The 16,544-nt window shown below is 31.7% G+C and overlaps 1 protein-coding gene across 3 annotated transcripts in view; it reads right to left on the reverse strand.

The window, feature by feature from the left end:
* The window catches only part of LOC114329267 (lipase 1), a 128,126-nt gene that overhangs the window by 867 nt on the left and 110,715 nt on the right, over positions 1-16,544 (reverse strand). For all 3 annotated transcript variants that reach the window (XM_050658775.1, XM_050658827.1, XM_050658708.1), the window contains one exon: positions 8,280-8,419. In XM_050658775.1, coding sequence (XP_050514732.1) covers positions 8,280-8,419 — 140 coding nt within the window. The remainder of the gene's footprint in view (positions 1-8,279; positions 8,420-16,544) is intronic.

The raw sequence follows: 16,544 nt of genomic DNA on the forward strand, positions 1-16,544 counted from the left end.
AAAAGTTATTCTATTTGTTTATCTCAGGGACATTCATTTTGCAATAGCATAAGACAGACAATAATGAACATTGGGCAATTCTGAGTATGCCAAACGAAAGCAGAAGACTGATAATATCACAATGTATTAAAAAAAGATAAAAAAATTAATCGATATAATCAAAAATCCTAATGCCAAATTTTTGAAATTTTGTAGTTCATAAACATTTAGAATAACTTGACTTTTTAAACGCTTTTATTTAGTTCAATAGTTTGCAGATGCAATGCAAATGAATGAAAATTTGCAGACATATGCATTCGCGGGAACAATACACGAATAGTCAATAAAAACAATTTTTTTCATGTTTATTAATTGTTCAAATAAAAAAAATCGATTTTAAGAGGATCGGTTCGTTTTTTCGGCTGCAATGCTATTCAAATGGGGATTCATTTTTTTCGAATCCTGAGAAAACTAATAAGTATTTTTAAAAAATTTAAACGCAGAATGAAAGATTATGCTATTAGCGAGGGCCGAAAGTCCCCGAGAACTTCTATAATGTTTATTTTAATAAGCTACAGGGGTGAAAAACTAAGAGAAAATTTAGTGTTATTTTTAATTTCAAATATCTCATTCAGAATAAACTTTCTATTTATTCTAAGGGACTTTCGGCCCTCGGTAATAATTTAGTCTTTCATTCTGCGTTTAGATTTTTCAAAAATATTTATTGGTTTTTTCAGGATTCGAAAAAAATGACCACAATGTCCGTGGTAATATTTTCCACATCTATCTTTGTCATACAACGCACTTAGTCGAATAGAATATTGTCAGTCAGACACTGACAATCAGTGACAATTTTAAATAATTATTTGACATGAATCGGGAATATTTTTAGTTGTTGATTAAGGCTATGGGTACATAATTCGCAAATATTTTACGTGTATCCCTACTTATTCTGTCTTTACACGGCAAATTACGTGTTGTAAAATTCACACTGGTGTGGATATGTAAACATTACTAGAATGTCATTCTACTTGAAAATGTCATAATTAATTTAAAGAGATGGCTTTTGAATGTTCTTGGATAACTGTTATTTTTATAATTGCAAATTATTAATTCAGTTAATAAATGTGATAATTTTTTCACTAACTATGTTCTCAGTGATTGTAATAATTTATTTGTACAACAAAAACTAATAATCAATCGAGAAAAGAGGAAAAGTGTTAAAGTGATTTTTTAATAATATGTTGTTATTTTGGAACGCTTACAATTTTGAACATCTCTAACAACAAAATACTTGGATCACAGGATATATCAATCTGATGTATTCTCTGCTTGGATCTTCCACAAATAATACACAATAAATAACTTTTTATTAAGTTCACGTCTTAAATCAATTATTTATCAAATACACTATATATCAATAATATTTAATCAATTTCTCAAAATATTCCCGATGCAATGTCAAATATTTAAAATTGTCACTGATTGTCAGTGTCTGACTGACAATATATGCTGACAAAATTATATTCGGTTGAGTGCGTTGTAAGACAAAGACAGATTTGGAAAATATTACCACGGCATTGTGTTCATTTTTTTCAAATCCTGAAAAAACCAATAAATATTTTTGAAAAATTTAAACGCAGAATGAAAGACTAAATTATTACCGAGGGCCGAAAGTCCCATAGAATAAATAAAAAGTTTATTTTGAATGAGATATTTGAAATTAAAAATCACCCTAAATTTTCTCTTAGTTTTTTCACCCCTGTAACTTATTAAAATAAACATTATAGAAGTTCTCAGGGACTTTCGGCCCTCGCTAATAACGTAATCTTTCATTCTGCGTTTAAATTTTTTAAAAATACTTATTAGTTTTCTCAGGATTTGAAAAAAATGAATCCCCATTTGAATAGCATTGCAGCCGAAAATACGTACCGATCCTCTTAAATAATATTGATATATAGTGTATTTGATAAATAACTGATTTAAGAGGTGAACTTTATAAAAAGTTATTTATTGTGGATTATATATGGAAGGTAGAAGCAGAGAATACATTAAGATATATTCTGTGATCCAAGTATTTTGTTGTTAAAGATGTAAGCGTTCCATAGTAACAATATATTATTAAAAAATCACTTTAACACTTTTCCTCTTCTCTCGATTGAGTATTAGTTTTTGTTGTAGGTACATATAAATTATTACAATCACTGAATACATAGCTAGTGAAAAAATTATCACATTTACTAACTGAATTAATAATTCGCAATTATACAAAAAATAACAGTTATCCAAGAACATTCAAAAGCCATCTCTTTAAGCTAGTTATGACATTGTCAAGTAGAATGACATTCTAGTAATATGTACATATCCATACCAGTGTGAATTTTACTACACGTAATTTGCCATGTAAAGACAGAGAAGGTAGGGATAGCCGTAAAATATTTGCGAATTATGTACCCATAGCCTTAATGGAAAACGCTTAAATTTTCTTGTTTTTTACAATGTAAAAACTTGAAACTTTTACGGATTGTATAGTTAATGATATGAACAATACATAATTTCACTTTTTACGTTAATTGTTTACGTTATGCTTCATAAATAAACAATAAAGTTTCAAATTTTTTGCCGATTCCGACTACTTTTCATGTTAGTACATCATATTATGTTTTATACATATTTTAATAAAACATGACGATATATTTTAATAGTTGAAAAGTGTAAAACTAAAAAGTAAAAAATAAAAAAATATGAAAAAAAAATTTTTAAGAAACGCTTTTTTTAGTTACGAGTGACTAAAATTAAAAATATTATAAAAAAATCAACTAAAAAGCAAAAAATAAAAAAGAATTGAAAAAATCTAACACATTCGTTAAAGAAAAGCGTGGGGCGAAAACCGTTTATTCGATGAACACGCTCCACGCTTTTCTTTGACGGATGTGTTAGATTCTTTCATTTCGTTTTATTTTTTGCTTTTTAGTTGTTTTTTTATAATATTTTTAATTTTAGTCACTCGTAACTAAAAAAAGCGTTTCTTAAAAGAATTTTTTTCATATTTTTTTATTATATATTCTGAAAGCTAATATTTTAACAAGAATTTTCAAATAAAAAAATTTAGCCTGGGTTCATTAGGGACAAAGTTATCCATTTGTTTTTTTTTTAATTCACAGCTAATCTGTGTATAATAATTGAGGAATTTCATTGATGCCATTTTAAATAATGGGATTTGTATTTTTTGTTAAGAATTTGCATAAACATTGTATCTTCACAGCACCCTCTAGGATTTTTCAAAATTGTAGTTCAAACGGTTACTAGGGGGAATCTACGAATCCACCGAGTTAAAATACCGAAAAAGCAATTTCAAACTAATACAATTTTCTGTATCTCGGGAGCAGCTCAATGGATTTTCATCTTTTTTTTATTAATTTGTATGCAATTTCTACGTACATTACAAATATGCAATTTGTTTATAAATTTATTAATTAATAATCAGTATAATTTGTTTAACCTTCGGATGACCAAGCGGGGGAAATTGTGACCCCAGCGTAAGTTTTTCTTTAATAAATTCAAAAGTATTTTCAATTTTTTACCCACTATTTTTTTATTTGACTTTAATATCATTCTAGATATCCTCATATTTTGAAATAAAAAAAATTTCCTATATTTTGCGAATAAAAAATATATTCTGAAGTTGATGTTTAGTAAAATACCGTCTATAATGTGTAATTCCAAGTAGTTTTACGCTAATGACGTCGACTTTGCAAAGTAACAAGACACTTACTCAACATACACACTACACATGACACTAATATTCATGTTGTGACTGGCTGAATAGCATAAAGTCCATGCCATAAAAAAAATTAAAAAAAAAATTAAAAAAAAAACTTCATTTTTTTGTTAAATGTCATTATTGGCATTTTTTACCTGGGGTCATTTCCCCCCCTCCCTTGGTCATCCGTGTAACAAAAAAAGGTTGGTCATCGGAACGTTAAACAATTCCTGAAAAAATATTTTTTTACAAAAATCCATTTTTTAATCATAGTATCATTATTGATCATACAAAAAGTTAAAGTTCACTTTAATGAATAAATTATTTTTATTAGATAATTATTTATTGAAGATAATTTATTTATTAAAGTATACCTTAACTTTTTCTATGATTAATAATGATAGTCTGATTAAAAACGGATTTTTGGGAAAAAATTATTTTTTCAAAAATTGTTTAAACAAATTAGATTGTTTATTAATTAATAAATGTCAAATTGCAAATAGACAAATTACATAGTTGTAATGTACAGAAAAATTACATACAAATTAAAAAAAAGAAAGATCAAAATATTATATTCAGTAGATCCCGAGATATAGAAAATGATAGTAGTTTTAAGTTGACTTTTTTAGTTTTTGAACTCGTGCATTTGTCGGCTCCCAGCTCCCCCTTAACTTACCACGACTAGTCACCAACTGAACAACATTTTTAAAAATTCGTGTAAAATACCAACTTTTCGAATATGTAAAATGATTTTTTCTACGGACAAAATTTTTAAAGTTGTTCTAAATGTTTATAAACTACAAAATTTCAAAAATTTGGCATTAGTATTTTTGAATATATTAGATAATTTTTTTATCTTGTTTTAGTACATTTTGATAGTATCACTTTTCTACTTTCATTTGCCATACGTAGAATTGCCTTATCTTCATTATTTTCTGTCTTATGTTATTCCAAAATAAAGGTCTCTGGGATAAACAAATAGAATAACTTTTAAACTAATTATTGGATCGGTCTCAAATTTTGAGGGTTTGTTAAGTACCCCAATACACAAATTTGATTGAAACACTAAAGTTCTAATCTAGTTTTAGTAAGCGTTATTAACAAATAACGATTTTCAGTTATTTTGCATTTTTCTTAGCAACAAATTAACTTTTTAACTTTCAAAAATCGACATTATGAAAGTTTTTCAATGTTCTAAAAAATTAAATTTTGTAGTTTTATGTCAACTCTTTAACTTTTGAATGGGATGCAAAAAATCGAAAAAATCGTGATTTTTGCACTAAATTGTTATTAATTAAGAAACGGACGCGAACTTTAGGCAGGAAATAGGTAGGTTTCCTTCCTATAGGTCTACAATAACTAAAAAAGTAGTCAGCTACCTGGACCTTTGAGTGTCCCGAACATGGTCTATTTCCAGCTTATTACCCTGGAGTAAGAATATTCCAGCTGCAAAAGAGGTGATATGAATATTACGTAGCGCAGAAATATACTTTCATTTAGATGAAAATTAAAATATTAGTTTTATTTTAAAATATTTTGCCATAATATGTATTTGCTAAATTTAGTACAACGCCTTAGAAAGTAAAACGCGGCACAAAAGAGCTTCAAAATGAAAGCCTTATCAAAGGAAATCTTTTGTGGCTAGTTTAGCTTGAAATTTAGAATTATTGTGGCAAAATCTGCCAAAGTAAAACTGGAATTTTATTTTCAATCAAACTAAAAATACATTTTTGCGCCACCTAATATCAGATCTTTCGACGCTGTAATAATCTGTGCGCCACTCATTTTTACGGCGTTTAACGGTTTTTATTCTTGTATCAGGAATTTTTTAAAGATTTTTTATTTTATAAATTAAATGTATATGAACTTAAATTTAATGAACAAAAAGGGATAATTTCCGAAGGTTTGTTGAAGTAAAACACTCCCTGGTGTAGTTGGTATATTTTAATAAAAATTTAAAATTTTTAAAAATCCAAAAGGATTACGTTCAAAATGTTTTCGGACTTATCAGTCCATCATCAGTGAACCTAAACTTAAGTAATCCCACTTAATAAAATTGAAAAGGTTGAAATTTTGACTGTTAAAAATTGAAAAGTGTGGTTAAGATTACTTACTCCCTGTCCTTGCAAAATAGCCACAATGCTAAATACTGGTTAAGTTATATGTTTCAACTACATAGTAAAAAGTATAAAATAGTTTGGCTTAAAGTGGTTGCCAATGGACTACTTCCAGCAACATTGTGCTCTACTGCTTTACGTTAAAATATTTTTTTGCTGTTAGGTCTTCATTGAGCTACGTTTAGTCTGTCAATGATTTAAAAGGAAGTTGAAATACCTACTATCTGACAAACGAGACCTGGCGGCTGACCTTGCCCGAAAATACACAGCGATAAATGCACAATACGACAAGGTCACGCGCCAGGTCTCGCGTGTCCGATTGTACTTCAAATGTCAGTGACATTGACATCCAGGAAAGAGCAATTTTTAATGTATTAACCAAGGTAATCCAATGTAATTACGAAAATTTAAGTTTTAGTACATATGTGTTAAAATTGATTTTAATTTTAATATTAGAATTTAAATTTACTTTTTAATTATTACAATAATTACTACAAAATTGACTATAAAATTAAATTGATCGAAATTATTGTTTTATGGTAATGAAAACACAATGTAAGATTAAAATTAGTGATTATATGAGAGTAAAAAATTGTATACAGGGTGTACCAGACTAATTTAGCCACGCTATATCTCTTAAACGAATAGAGATTTTCGAATGGGACAGAAAGTGGTCTATTCTACTTTTAATACACTTTAATATGGCGTAGAAAAAAATCATCTCCTAAATATTCATCCCTTAGTTACAACCCCTAACTTTAATTTTTTAATAGCACTCTGTATATTTTTTTATAGTTTTGGATGTAGCCTTCTATCGTCTATTCAACACATTTTTAGAAAATTAAATCGGTCCGTAAATAACCAAGAAAATATCAGTTTAGTTTTGTTAATTATGTGTCCCAGACTAATTTATCCAGGCTATATTTCTTAAACGAATAGAGATTTTCGAATGGGACAAAAACTGATCTATTACATTTGTAATACACTTTAATATGGCGTAGAAAAAAAATATCCCCTAAAAAATCATCCCTTAGTTACAACCCCTAACTTTATTTTTTTTTAATAGCACCTTGTAAGTTAGGGATGAATATTTAGGGGATGAATTTTTTCTACGCCATATGAAAGTGTATTATAAATGGAATAGATTAGTTTTGTCCCATTCGAAAATGTCTATTCGTTTAATATAGCCTGGATATTTTAGTCTGGGACACACAATTAACAAAAATAAACTGATAGTTTCTTGGTTATTAAGGAACCGATTTTATTTTCAAAAAATGTGTTGAATAGACGATAAAAGACCACATCTAAAACTATAAAAAAATATACAGGGTGCTATTAAAAAAATAAAGTTAGGGGTTGTAACTAAGGGATGGATAATTAGGGGATGATTTTTTTGTACGCCATATTAAAGTGTAATACAAGTAGAATATATCACTTTTTCTCCCATTCGAAAATCTTTATTCGTTTAAGAGATATAGCGTGGCTAAATTAGTCTTGGACACCCTGTATAGCCTTGGGGTGAAAGTTTGAAAGGTGAATTTAATTAAATTTAATCTTGCCTAAACACACTATCTAATTTGCTATCAATCTTTTCTAACTAATCACTTTCAGAGCTCTTCTACACGAGATGGCCTTAAAATTAAGTTTTTTATAATAATACATGACCAAACTTTGTACTGGCTAAAAAGGCAGTACAAGGAGTAAAATAGGAGCATCATCCAGAACATGGACACAGTACGGAAAACTGAGGGAAGTCTTTAGATCAGATGTTCCCATGTGATTGAAAAGGAAAGTCTCTTTGATCAGTGTACACTCCTAGTTCTAACTTGTGGAGCAGAAATTTGATCAGTGTACACTCCTAGTTCTAACTTGTGGAGCAGAAACATTGACTCTTACCACAAAATTAATCAATAAATAATACAAGTTGCAAAGAGAGCATTGAAGGGACCACTGTTAAATATATCCTTCAGTAACACTTTCAAATCAATTAGTTAGGAAAACAGTTTTGTTACGGACGCAGTTAAAAGAGTGACAACGCAGAAATTGAACTGGATAGGTTAGGTTGATAGAGTCAGAGATGATAGATAGACCAAGAAAGATTTAAAATGGACACCTAAACTCGATGCGTAATCGGAGTCGTCCTTCAATAAGATGCGACATCAAGAGCGTCCAGCATAACTGGATTCGAGGTACTCAAGATTATAAACAATAGAATTCTTTACGTGAGGCTTATGTTCAACAGTGGACTCAAAACGGATAAGGGTGATAATGATGATGATGATGAGTTCCCTTGCATCTATATTTTTGAAGTTTCACTACCTTCGCTGTTTAAGTCAAGGAGTAGTAGTTACAAAAACAATATTTATTTTAAACGAAGCTCTAATGAAAAGTAATACCATAAAAATTTAATCTAAATTTACCTTCACTGCTGCAAAAAAGTCATTTTGGGAATAGTAAATAGCAATAGGTGCTGTAATTGCTGAAACATTGTATTCTGGTGGAGATATGGACTTATACTTTTTAATGTTTAGGACTCCATAATCATATCTTCTAAATTTTCCTAAAAAATTTAAATTACAATGTTATTAAATACACATACAAAGAAAAGTGTAAAGCACGTAATTGGGGATCTAAAATATCTGGGCATCGCCGTTTCGACAGGGCCCTTTGGGTGTCGCCGTTTGGGCAACGAGCCAAGTGGACGTCAGCCGTTTCGGCGTCGGCCATTTCGGCGTCAGAATTAATTGGTAACGTTATAGGTTAGGAACTGCCAGTTCAATAATTAAAAAGTTGACTCTAGATTTTACGTTTCTAAGGTTATCATGGTCACTTTAAAACACGCGATTTTTTGCAGAGTCATTAGAAGATGAGATAATTTCAGACTCGGAATCGTACTTCAGGGTTAATGCATATTATTACTGTTTGGATATATTGATTTCCCAAACCAAGCAAAAGATTCAAAGTCTCAGATTCTGCATGCTGCCAACGTCCGCTTCAGATGGTAAAGTTTTTAACCTTACAATGATTAAACTATTTTAAAGAATTTTTGTGCGAGTCCTTTGAGCCGTATTAGATGTTTTTCAATATCTTCTTCATTAAGTGCCTTCTTCTTAGCGAAGGTTGGCGATGACTTCTGTAAAGTCGTCTCTATTTTGGGCTTTTCTTATTAGACTTTGAAAGTCTAATCCTGTCCATTGTTTGATGTTGTGCATCAAGGTCATTTGTCGTCTACCCGGGCCCCGTCTTTCTGTAACGGTCCACCCGTTATAATATCATTTTTAGCGCTGTAATTATTTTTAAAAAAATTATTTTCTCTTGATCGCTTAATCAATTTCTTAATTTTCTCGTAAAGGACTTCTCATGTGACGTCACACTGTACGGAACATAGTTGTTGAACCGTTCCTTGTCATTTAATTCGTGTTCCGTGAGAGTTTGACCTTTTCCTCGCTGACTGTGGGAGGAATGAGAGACACTTGGCCGGTGGCTCGGTGGCTGCGAGGTTGACAGGTTGGTGTTGGTAGTTAGTACCATAGAATGGCGGTGAATTTCTTCAAAATTAATTTTTATTTCAACTAAGTATAGTGAAAAGTTACCACCACTTGTTTCCTGGAGTACGGGTTTCCTGGAGTAGGGATGGGAGTACCATCAGTGGAAGAGGAATAAAAAAATTAACTGGTAAATCGTTTTTTCTAATAATGTTTTTAGTTAACCTTGAATATATGAAACAGTTGGTTCATTGTTAAATTTTTCTTAGCCAGCCCTTAGGTGAAGGATGTAGATTATTTCGATCTTTATATTATCTTTATCTCGATCTTTTATATTAATGTGGTTTTTTGGTTTTACATAACCAAACATTTTTGAAGTCCTCAAATTAATATTGGAAATAATTACCATTTCTCTGTACGTTTTAAACCGATTGAACATTCAATATTTTTTATAAATTCTATATATTTTTACAGGTATTCCCTCAGATAAATCATATTAAAAGTTCACATACATCATTATTTGTTCATGTTTTCAAACTCAAAATAGTTCAAGGTTACCTGAGATTAGTTTTTGTTCCATTTTTAATGGTTGTTTTTTTTTATGTTATTGCTTCTAAAAAGTTTTCCTCGATTATTTCTTCTTCTCTTTACTTTTGTTTACCGGTTTATATGAGAAATCAAACGAAGTATATGTTTTTAGCCATTTGGAAGAAAGCTAACCCTCATGTGAAGTCCTACCCACCTTGACCACCTAGGGAAGCCACCTTGACCTTATTGCAGCCACCGCCAAGTCAACCTGGGAGTATGTCATTGGGAGCAAGCTTTGGGGAGAATTCCAGCTCAATTTTCGTCTTCGCACCTGGGTCTACAGGAGGCATGATTTTGCATCATCCTGATGCTCATTTCTGAGGATGCATCAGCAACCTCTTTAGGAGTCGTTTAAGAACAATTAGTGTGGTGATAAGAGTAACTAGGGTTTTTTATATTTCAGACATTTATGTGATACATTATGTTTATTAATTACTTTTTCAGATTTAGCGTACCTTTTTTTTATATGACATACTTGTATACATATGACATATTTGAATATTAATATTTGGTTCCCAAACTATTGTAGCTCTGGTAAGTTACTTGTGTACACAAGGTAATAAGCCTAGAAAATTAGGTTTTTATATTTTATTATTGGTTTGATATTTATTTTTTGTAATATTACTTGCTTGTTTCCCAAATATTTTCTTATTTATTCGCTTTATTTCATTTGTTCGGTTAATTCGTCGTTACTTTATTTTATTGCATTTGCTCGGGTAATTTTGGTCATCGTTTCGGTATTTATCTTAACTTCATTTCTATAACTTTCATTCATTGCATATTTAACTTTGCTTAATTCATTTAGTATTTTCCCTTAGTTAGGCTCATGCCTATTTATATATGTTTATTTGCATTATTTTCATCTTTGTCGGTTTCAATTCAGTTGTACGTAGCAGGCGTAATATAACCATTTGGTAGAAGACTCATGTTAGTTGTACCCTATATGTAAGAGGTATTTATATAATTTTGTAATAGATAACATTATTGTAGTTATCTCTAACATAACTTCTTGTATAACTTATGTCATTTTAGAGTCACATGATATGCACTTTGTGTAACTCAGAGATTGTCAAAGATCTAGTAGTTATTTTTAATAAATATTTACTTATTTTGTATATCAATTATTTTATTACTCCTTTATGTTCATTATTACAGGTTTGATATATCTAATATTTGACAGCAGTATAAGATACCTGGGAGAATGATCGAAGATCATTTTCAGCGCCCATGATTTGTTAGATTTATTTATCTTGTTCGTCTTTGGAAATTATTCATCTTCATTCCCTTTCAGTACCTTATTCTTATTTTATTATTTCACCTTTTAGTCATCATTACTATCTACATAGAGCTACTGTTCTTCGACAGGCATGCAAACGAGCCGTATCCATCCTTGAGTGTCAAGTTGTTCTCTTGTATCTCTTGCTAGCCAACTCTATTCAGTTTGCCTCTGTCTCTCCATACTTCTACTGCTATCCCTATTATCTCTTCTAATCCCCCTTTCTTCAGTACTACTGCAAAGCAGTATTTTTCCTACTACGGCTTCACCGCTGAAGCCCCTTCATTTTAATTTTCATAATAGCCCCAACTATTTAGTTATTTAGTTCTCTTCTCTTTTTTTCCTTACTTCTGTTGGAGTATATATTTCTTTTTACTTTCACTCCAACAAAAGTTTTCTTATTTTTGTTACATTCCTTCTATTTTCCCTTCTTTAATAAGTTTGTAACGTGATCGTTACGTTTGTGCTCCAGGTAACAAAATCAGTCGAAGACAAAAGTTCACTTTTTAAGACATTTTTATTTGGAATCAAAATATACAAAAGAAAAGATAATTAGCCTTAATTAGTCGTTAATTTCGTTAATAAATATATTTATAACCTACGCATCGAGCTTTCTGTTCGGGCCGATGTGATGATATTTTGTATATGAATGAACGATATTGACGATCGCGTGGATTAGGAATTACTTTTATTAATACGTCAGATGCATTGAGAGGAAATCTCACTCAGCTCGCCAGAGGAAAAGACATGTTAGGAAATACGATCACCGCTCGTATAAGGATAGGTAAAAGGAAAACCGTCGGATTCGTTCAGCTCACCAAAATGACAGCGGAAAATATTCGGGACAACTCACCTCTTATATCTCCTTGTTGTTTTTTATTCTTCGATCAGCGCTCCAAGAATAATAATCAACTAAGCTTTTCGTTCCGACTTTTATATCGTACGAGACGGTACAAAAACACATTTTACTTAATTCATTGGCGTACTCTAGAATCTAGACGATAAAATTATATTATCGTCACAAGTTGAAGGAAGTTATACCTGTCGTGTCTAAATTTGTGTCCAAGATAAGATGTTTCTTGACAATTTCTGTGAGTTCACGTTCTCTATTCATACGCCTTAAATCTTCTTCATTTCTAACGCGGTCGCTTCATGGAATTTTCAGCACACGACGAAATACCCACATCTAAAAGCTCTCTAAACGTCGTAACGAGCTGACTGTTAACGTACAAGCTTCCACGCCGTGTAATTGTATACTATATACCAGGGCTTCCCAAACTTATTCGTACTGTGACGCCCTTGAGACTTTGCTATTTTTTTGCGACGCTCCTCAACCCAACCCCCAATAAAACTTACCAATTTTAGTAAGTACTAGCCCAGTAACAGGTTATAATTATAACAAAAAACTATTCGAACATTTATATTTTTATTAGAAATTAAGAACCAAATCGAAACATAGAGGCACAAAAATAAAAAGATTTTTTATGTAACTGGCTGGTTAATGTTAGTGATGTGCTTGCTTTTTTGAGCACAACTTATAAAACTCGGGCCCCAATTTGGAAATTGCCACTCTCATTTCTTTTTCTAAGTTTATGTTTGACCTGTACTTATTTTTAATTACTATCACTGCAGAAAAGTCCGTTTTGCATAACTAGTACGAAATCGCAAATGGTAGTAAAACCTTTAATGTTGCAGTGCTGATGGCATGAGATTCATGAGAAACTGAGCTCCAAAATTCAAATAGTTTGTCCTTTTCATATTGAAGCTGTAGGTTGGAATCACAGGACAATTCTGTCAGTTGTTCTTCTTCCTCTGTTGAAAGTGTCGATGATGTGAATAACTGGAAAGGGTTTCTGACTTATTCATATTACTCCAGATCTTCGGGAAGATATTTCTCAAGTGTCCCCTCAATGATAACATGTGTTGTGTAAACATATTTTTTAAAGAGGGATCAAGGATTTCTATCGATTTTTCTTGTAGAATACCTTGTAAAGCAGGGAAACAGTCAATTTCTTGACCTAATTTTCTCTTCCATAAGAGCAACTACTTCTGAAACCCAGTAATTTTATCTGCCAATTGCAGGATATGAGTATTGTAATAAATATATTTTCTGTATTAAAATTAAAAGTCCGGTCTGACACGCGACGCCCCTGGGACAACTCGGCGGCGTTGCGACGCACAGTTTGGGAAGCCCTGCTATATACATAACATTTTATCATGTGGTATCGTAGGGACAGATCAAGATTGCGGGCAGTGAGTAAATGTCGCATCTTTAAGAAGGTGTTTCTTGCCTGCTCTATTCTACATTTAATCTCTTATTCATGGTCTAAGGTTTCATGTATTTAACATCCTAGGTACTTAAACTTTTTCAATTGTTCAACGATATTGTTGTTGACTAGGATGTTTATAACTGGTGTGTGCTTTTTTGAAATTACCATTGTTTTAGTTTTTCTTACATTCACCTTAAGGCCATATAGTTCTCCTTTTCGCACTACTTTGGTTAATAGAATTTGTAGTTGTTCTTCACTGCCAGCAATCAGTACTGTATCATCGGCGTACCTGATGTTGTTCACGATTTTTCCATTGACTTTTATTTCTTCTTGAGCTTCATCTAAAGCTCGTGCAAAAATTTCCTCGGAGTACAAGTTGAATAATAATGGTGATAATATACAACCTTGTCTAACTCCTCTTTGGATGCTCGTGGTTTCAGTATCACCCATTCCGGTTCTAACATGGGAGTTTTGATTCCAGTAGAGTTCACGTATTGTAATTTGTATTGGACCCATATCTTCTTCGCATTTTTTGTAAATTCTGTTATGGATAATTTTTAGAAATAGTTTCAGAATATAGGGCATGAGACCTATGAATCGAAAGTCGTTACATTTTTTTGCCCAGTCTGATTTAGGTATAGGCACAAACGTGGACGTTAACCAATCTTGTGGAATTGTACCAGTCTTGTATATACTGTTGAAGAGTCTTGACAATAGTTCTAAATTGTCTTCTTCCAAAAGTTGTATAATTTCACTATGAACGTAGTCGGTTTTCATATTTTTTAAGGCGTATTTTATTTCTGATGTTAAGATGGGCAAGTCGTTATTTTCGATGTTTGTTTGTCTATCAATATTTATTGTTCTATTGTCTGAGAATAGGTTTTGTATGTATGTTCGCCATTCAACGCTTATTTCTTCTATTGTGGTCAGGACTCTATCATGCCGAGCGTTTCTGATCCCACACATTTCTTTAATTTTTTTATGCAGAAGTCTATCATGATGTTTATTCTGTAGATCTTTTACCTCTTCGCAAGTTTCTGCAAGCCACTTTTCTTTTGCTTGCACTATTATTTTTCTTATTAATCTTTGTATTTCTTTATATTTATTCCAGTCTTTGTTCTTGTGTTGCCGTCTCACATTCATCATTTCTAATATTTTATTAGTTATCCATGGTTTGTTGCCTCTTTGATTTGTGGGTTTAAGGTGGTCTTCAGCTTATAGAAATAGAGTCTTAAGTTCTCTCCATATTTGGTTTAAGTCGTCGGATTCTTCTGGTACGTCATTTTTCTTTTGTCTGTTTTTAAGTTCTCGGAATTTGTGGTTAAGTTCTTGTGATATCTTCTGTTTTGTTTCTACTTCCTTGAGTAAGTTAATGTCTGATCTCTGTTCTCTCTTCTTTCTTTTTATGCGTTTTAGCCTATTTTTAAATTTAGCGAAAAGCAAGATATGATCGGAGGGGACATCTGCACCGGGGTAAGTTTTTGCGCCTTGTATACTATTTCGGTATCTCTGGTTGATCATGATGTAATCTATTTGGTTTCTGACGCAATTTTTCTCATAGTATTGTGGCGATTTCCATGTGTATAGTCTGCGCGCAGGTAATCTGAAACATGTATTCATAATAGCAATATTCTGTTCTAGACAAAATTGAAACAGCCTATCGCCTCTTTCATTTCGCAATCCATGTTCTCCAATGATATTCTCAGATCTACGTTTTCCCACTTTCGCATTGAGGTCTCCCATTATTATCGTTATTTCGTGCTTTTTTGTAAGCTGCATTTTTTAATATAAGAAAGCAAATTTCACCACCGACAACATATTTTCCAAACTTGAAACAAAGTTTTTTACTTAAATAAAATCCTGCTTAAGTTAAAATGTTTTCAATCTTACATGGGACGCCTCTCTCTCCATAGTGGTATTTTGAAATTATTGGCCATAGCTCCGAAGATGACTTTATAAGCCGAAAGCACTCAGCTAGGATTTAAATTTTTACATATTTCCAAAGCAGGTACTCTTCTTTTCCATGTCATTCAGTTATAATCTATTTGCTTCCTCATAATATTTTCTTCACATACCTATGTATAGAAGCTTCCCTTGGCTAGTCTTAACCAAGTATTAAACACCCGTGTTGAGCTGCCCCCCCCCCCACTTGCAAAAATCAAAAAACAAATAGCCCTGATTTATGAGCTATTTATGAGCTCTCATATTCCGCAAACTAAAAATTTTGAGCTCGTTCCACTGAGCAGGAATTTGATACTTTAGTGGGGGGGGGCTGAGTCAGCCCCCCCCACTACTTAAAAATAGGAATATTGAATCGGTTTTTGCGGCAGAATTACGAGCTATTTATGAGCTCCTAAAATTATATAGTTTCGATTTTTGAGCTCATCCCCTTCACCCCCAAACAACCCTTTAATTGATTTAACATAAGAGAAAAATGCTGAGAAAACTTAAAATATATGGTATTGCGGATATAATTCCTACAACTTATATACTCTAAGAATAAACTATTAAATCACGTGCATCTCGATTATTGAGCTACAACCCCTTCGCCAGAAAACCACCCTATCTTCCCGGCTTAAGAGAAAGTTGTACTTAAAATGCATTAAACTAATTATTTGGCGACGACATATCATTGAATAATTTATAAGCTTGCAAATTACGCGAATTTAGATCAGTAAATTACAATTTATTTTGTATAGTGCAGTCACTGAAGGTAAAAATCAACGATTACCTTAAATTTCGGTGAACCTTCATCGATTTTCACGAAAATTGGTCAGTGGTTAGAGGATACGTCAAGAAACAAAGGTGACATGATACCACCTTGCGCCTTTACCGTGAGGGTGAATACCGCCCCTTCTCGGGGGTGAAAATTATTTTATTAAAAATAACTTCACAAATCAATAAAAGAACAAATTAAAAGCAAAATTTATTATATAAAAATAATAAAATAAGTCAATACTTTTTAAGCTATTAAAGATCAAAGATTTTAATTATTCGTGAAAAAATGCATGTAATGAAGCGGTTTTTCGTAAATCACTGAAAAAAAATCACTGAAAGTTTTTACAA

This window comes from Diabrotica virgifera, chromosome 1 (genome assembly GCF_917563875.1).
Source record: "Diabrotica virgifera virgifera chromosome 1, PGI_DIABVI_V3a".
In the NCBI taxonomy this organism is placed as follows: domain Eukaryota; kingdom Metazoa; phylum Arthropoda; class Insecta; order Coleoptera; family Chrysomelidae; genus Diabrotica; species Diabrotica virgifera.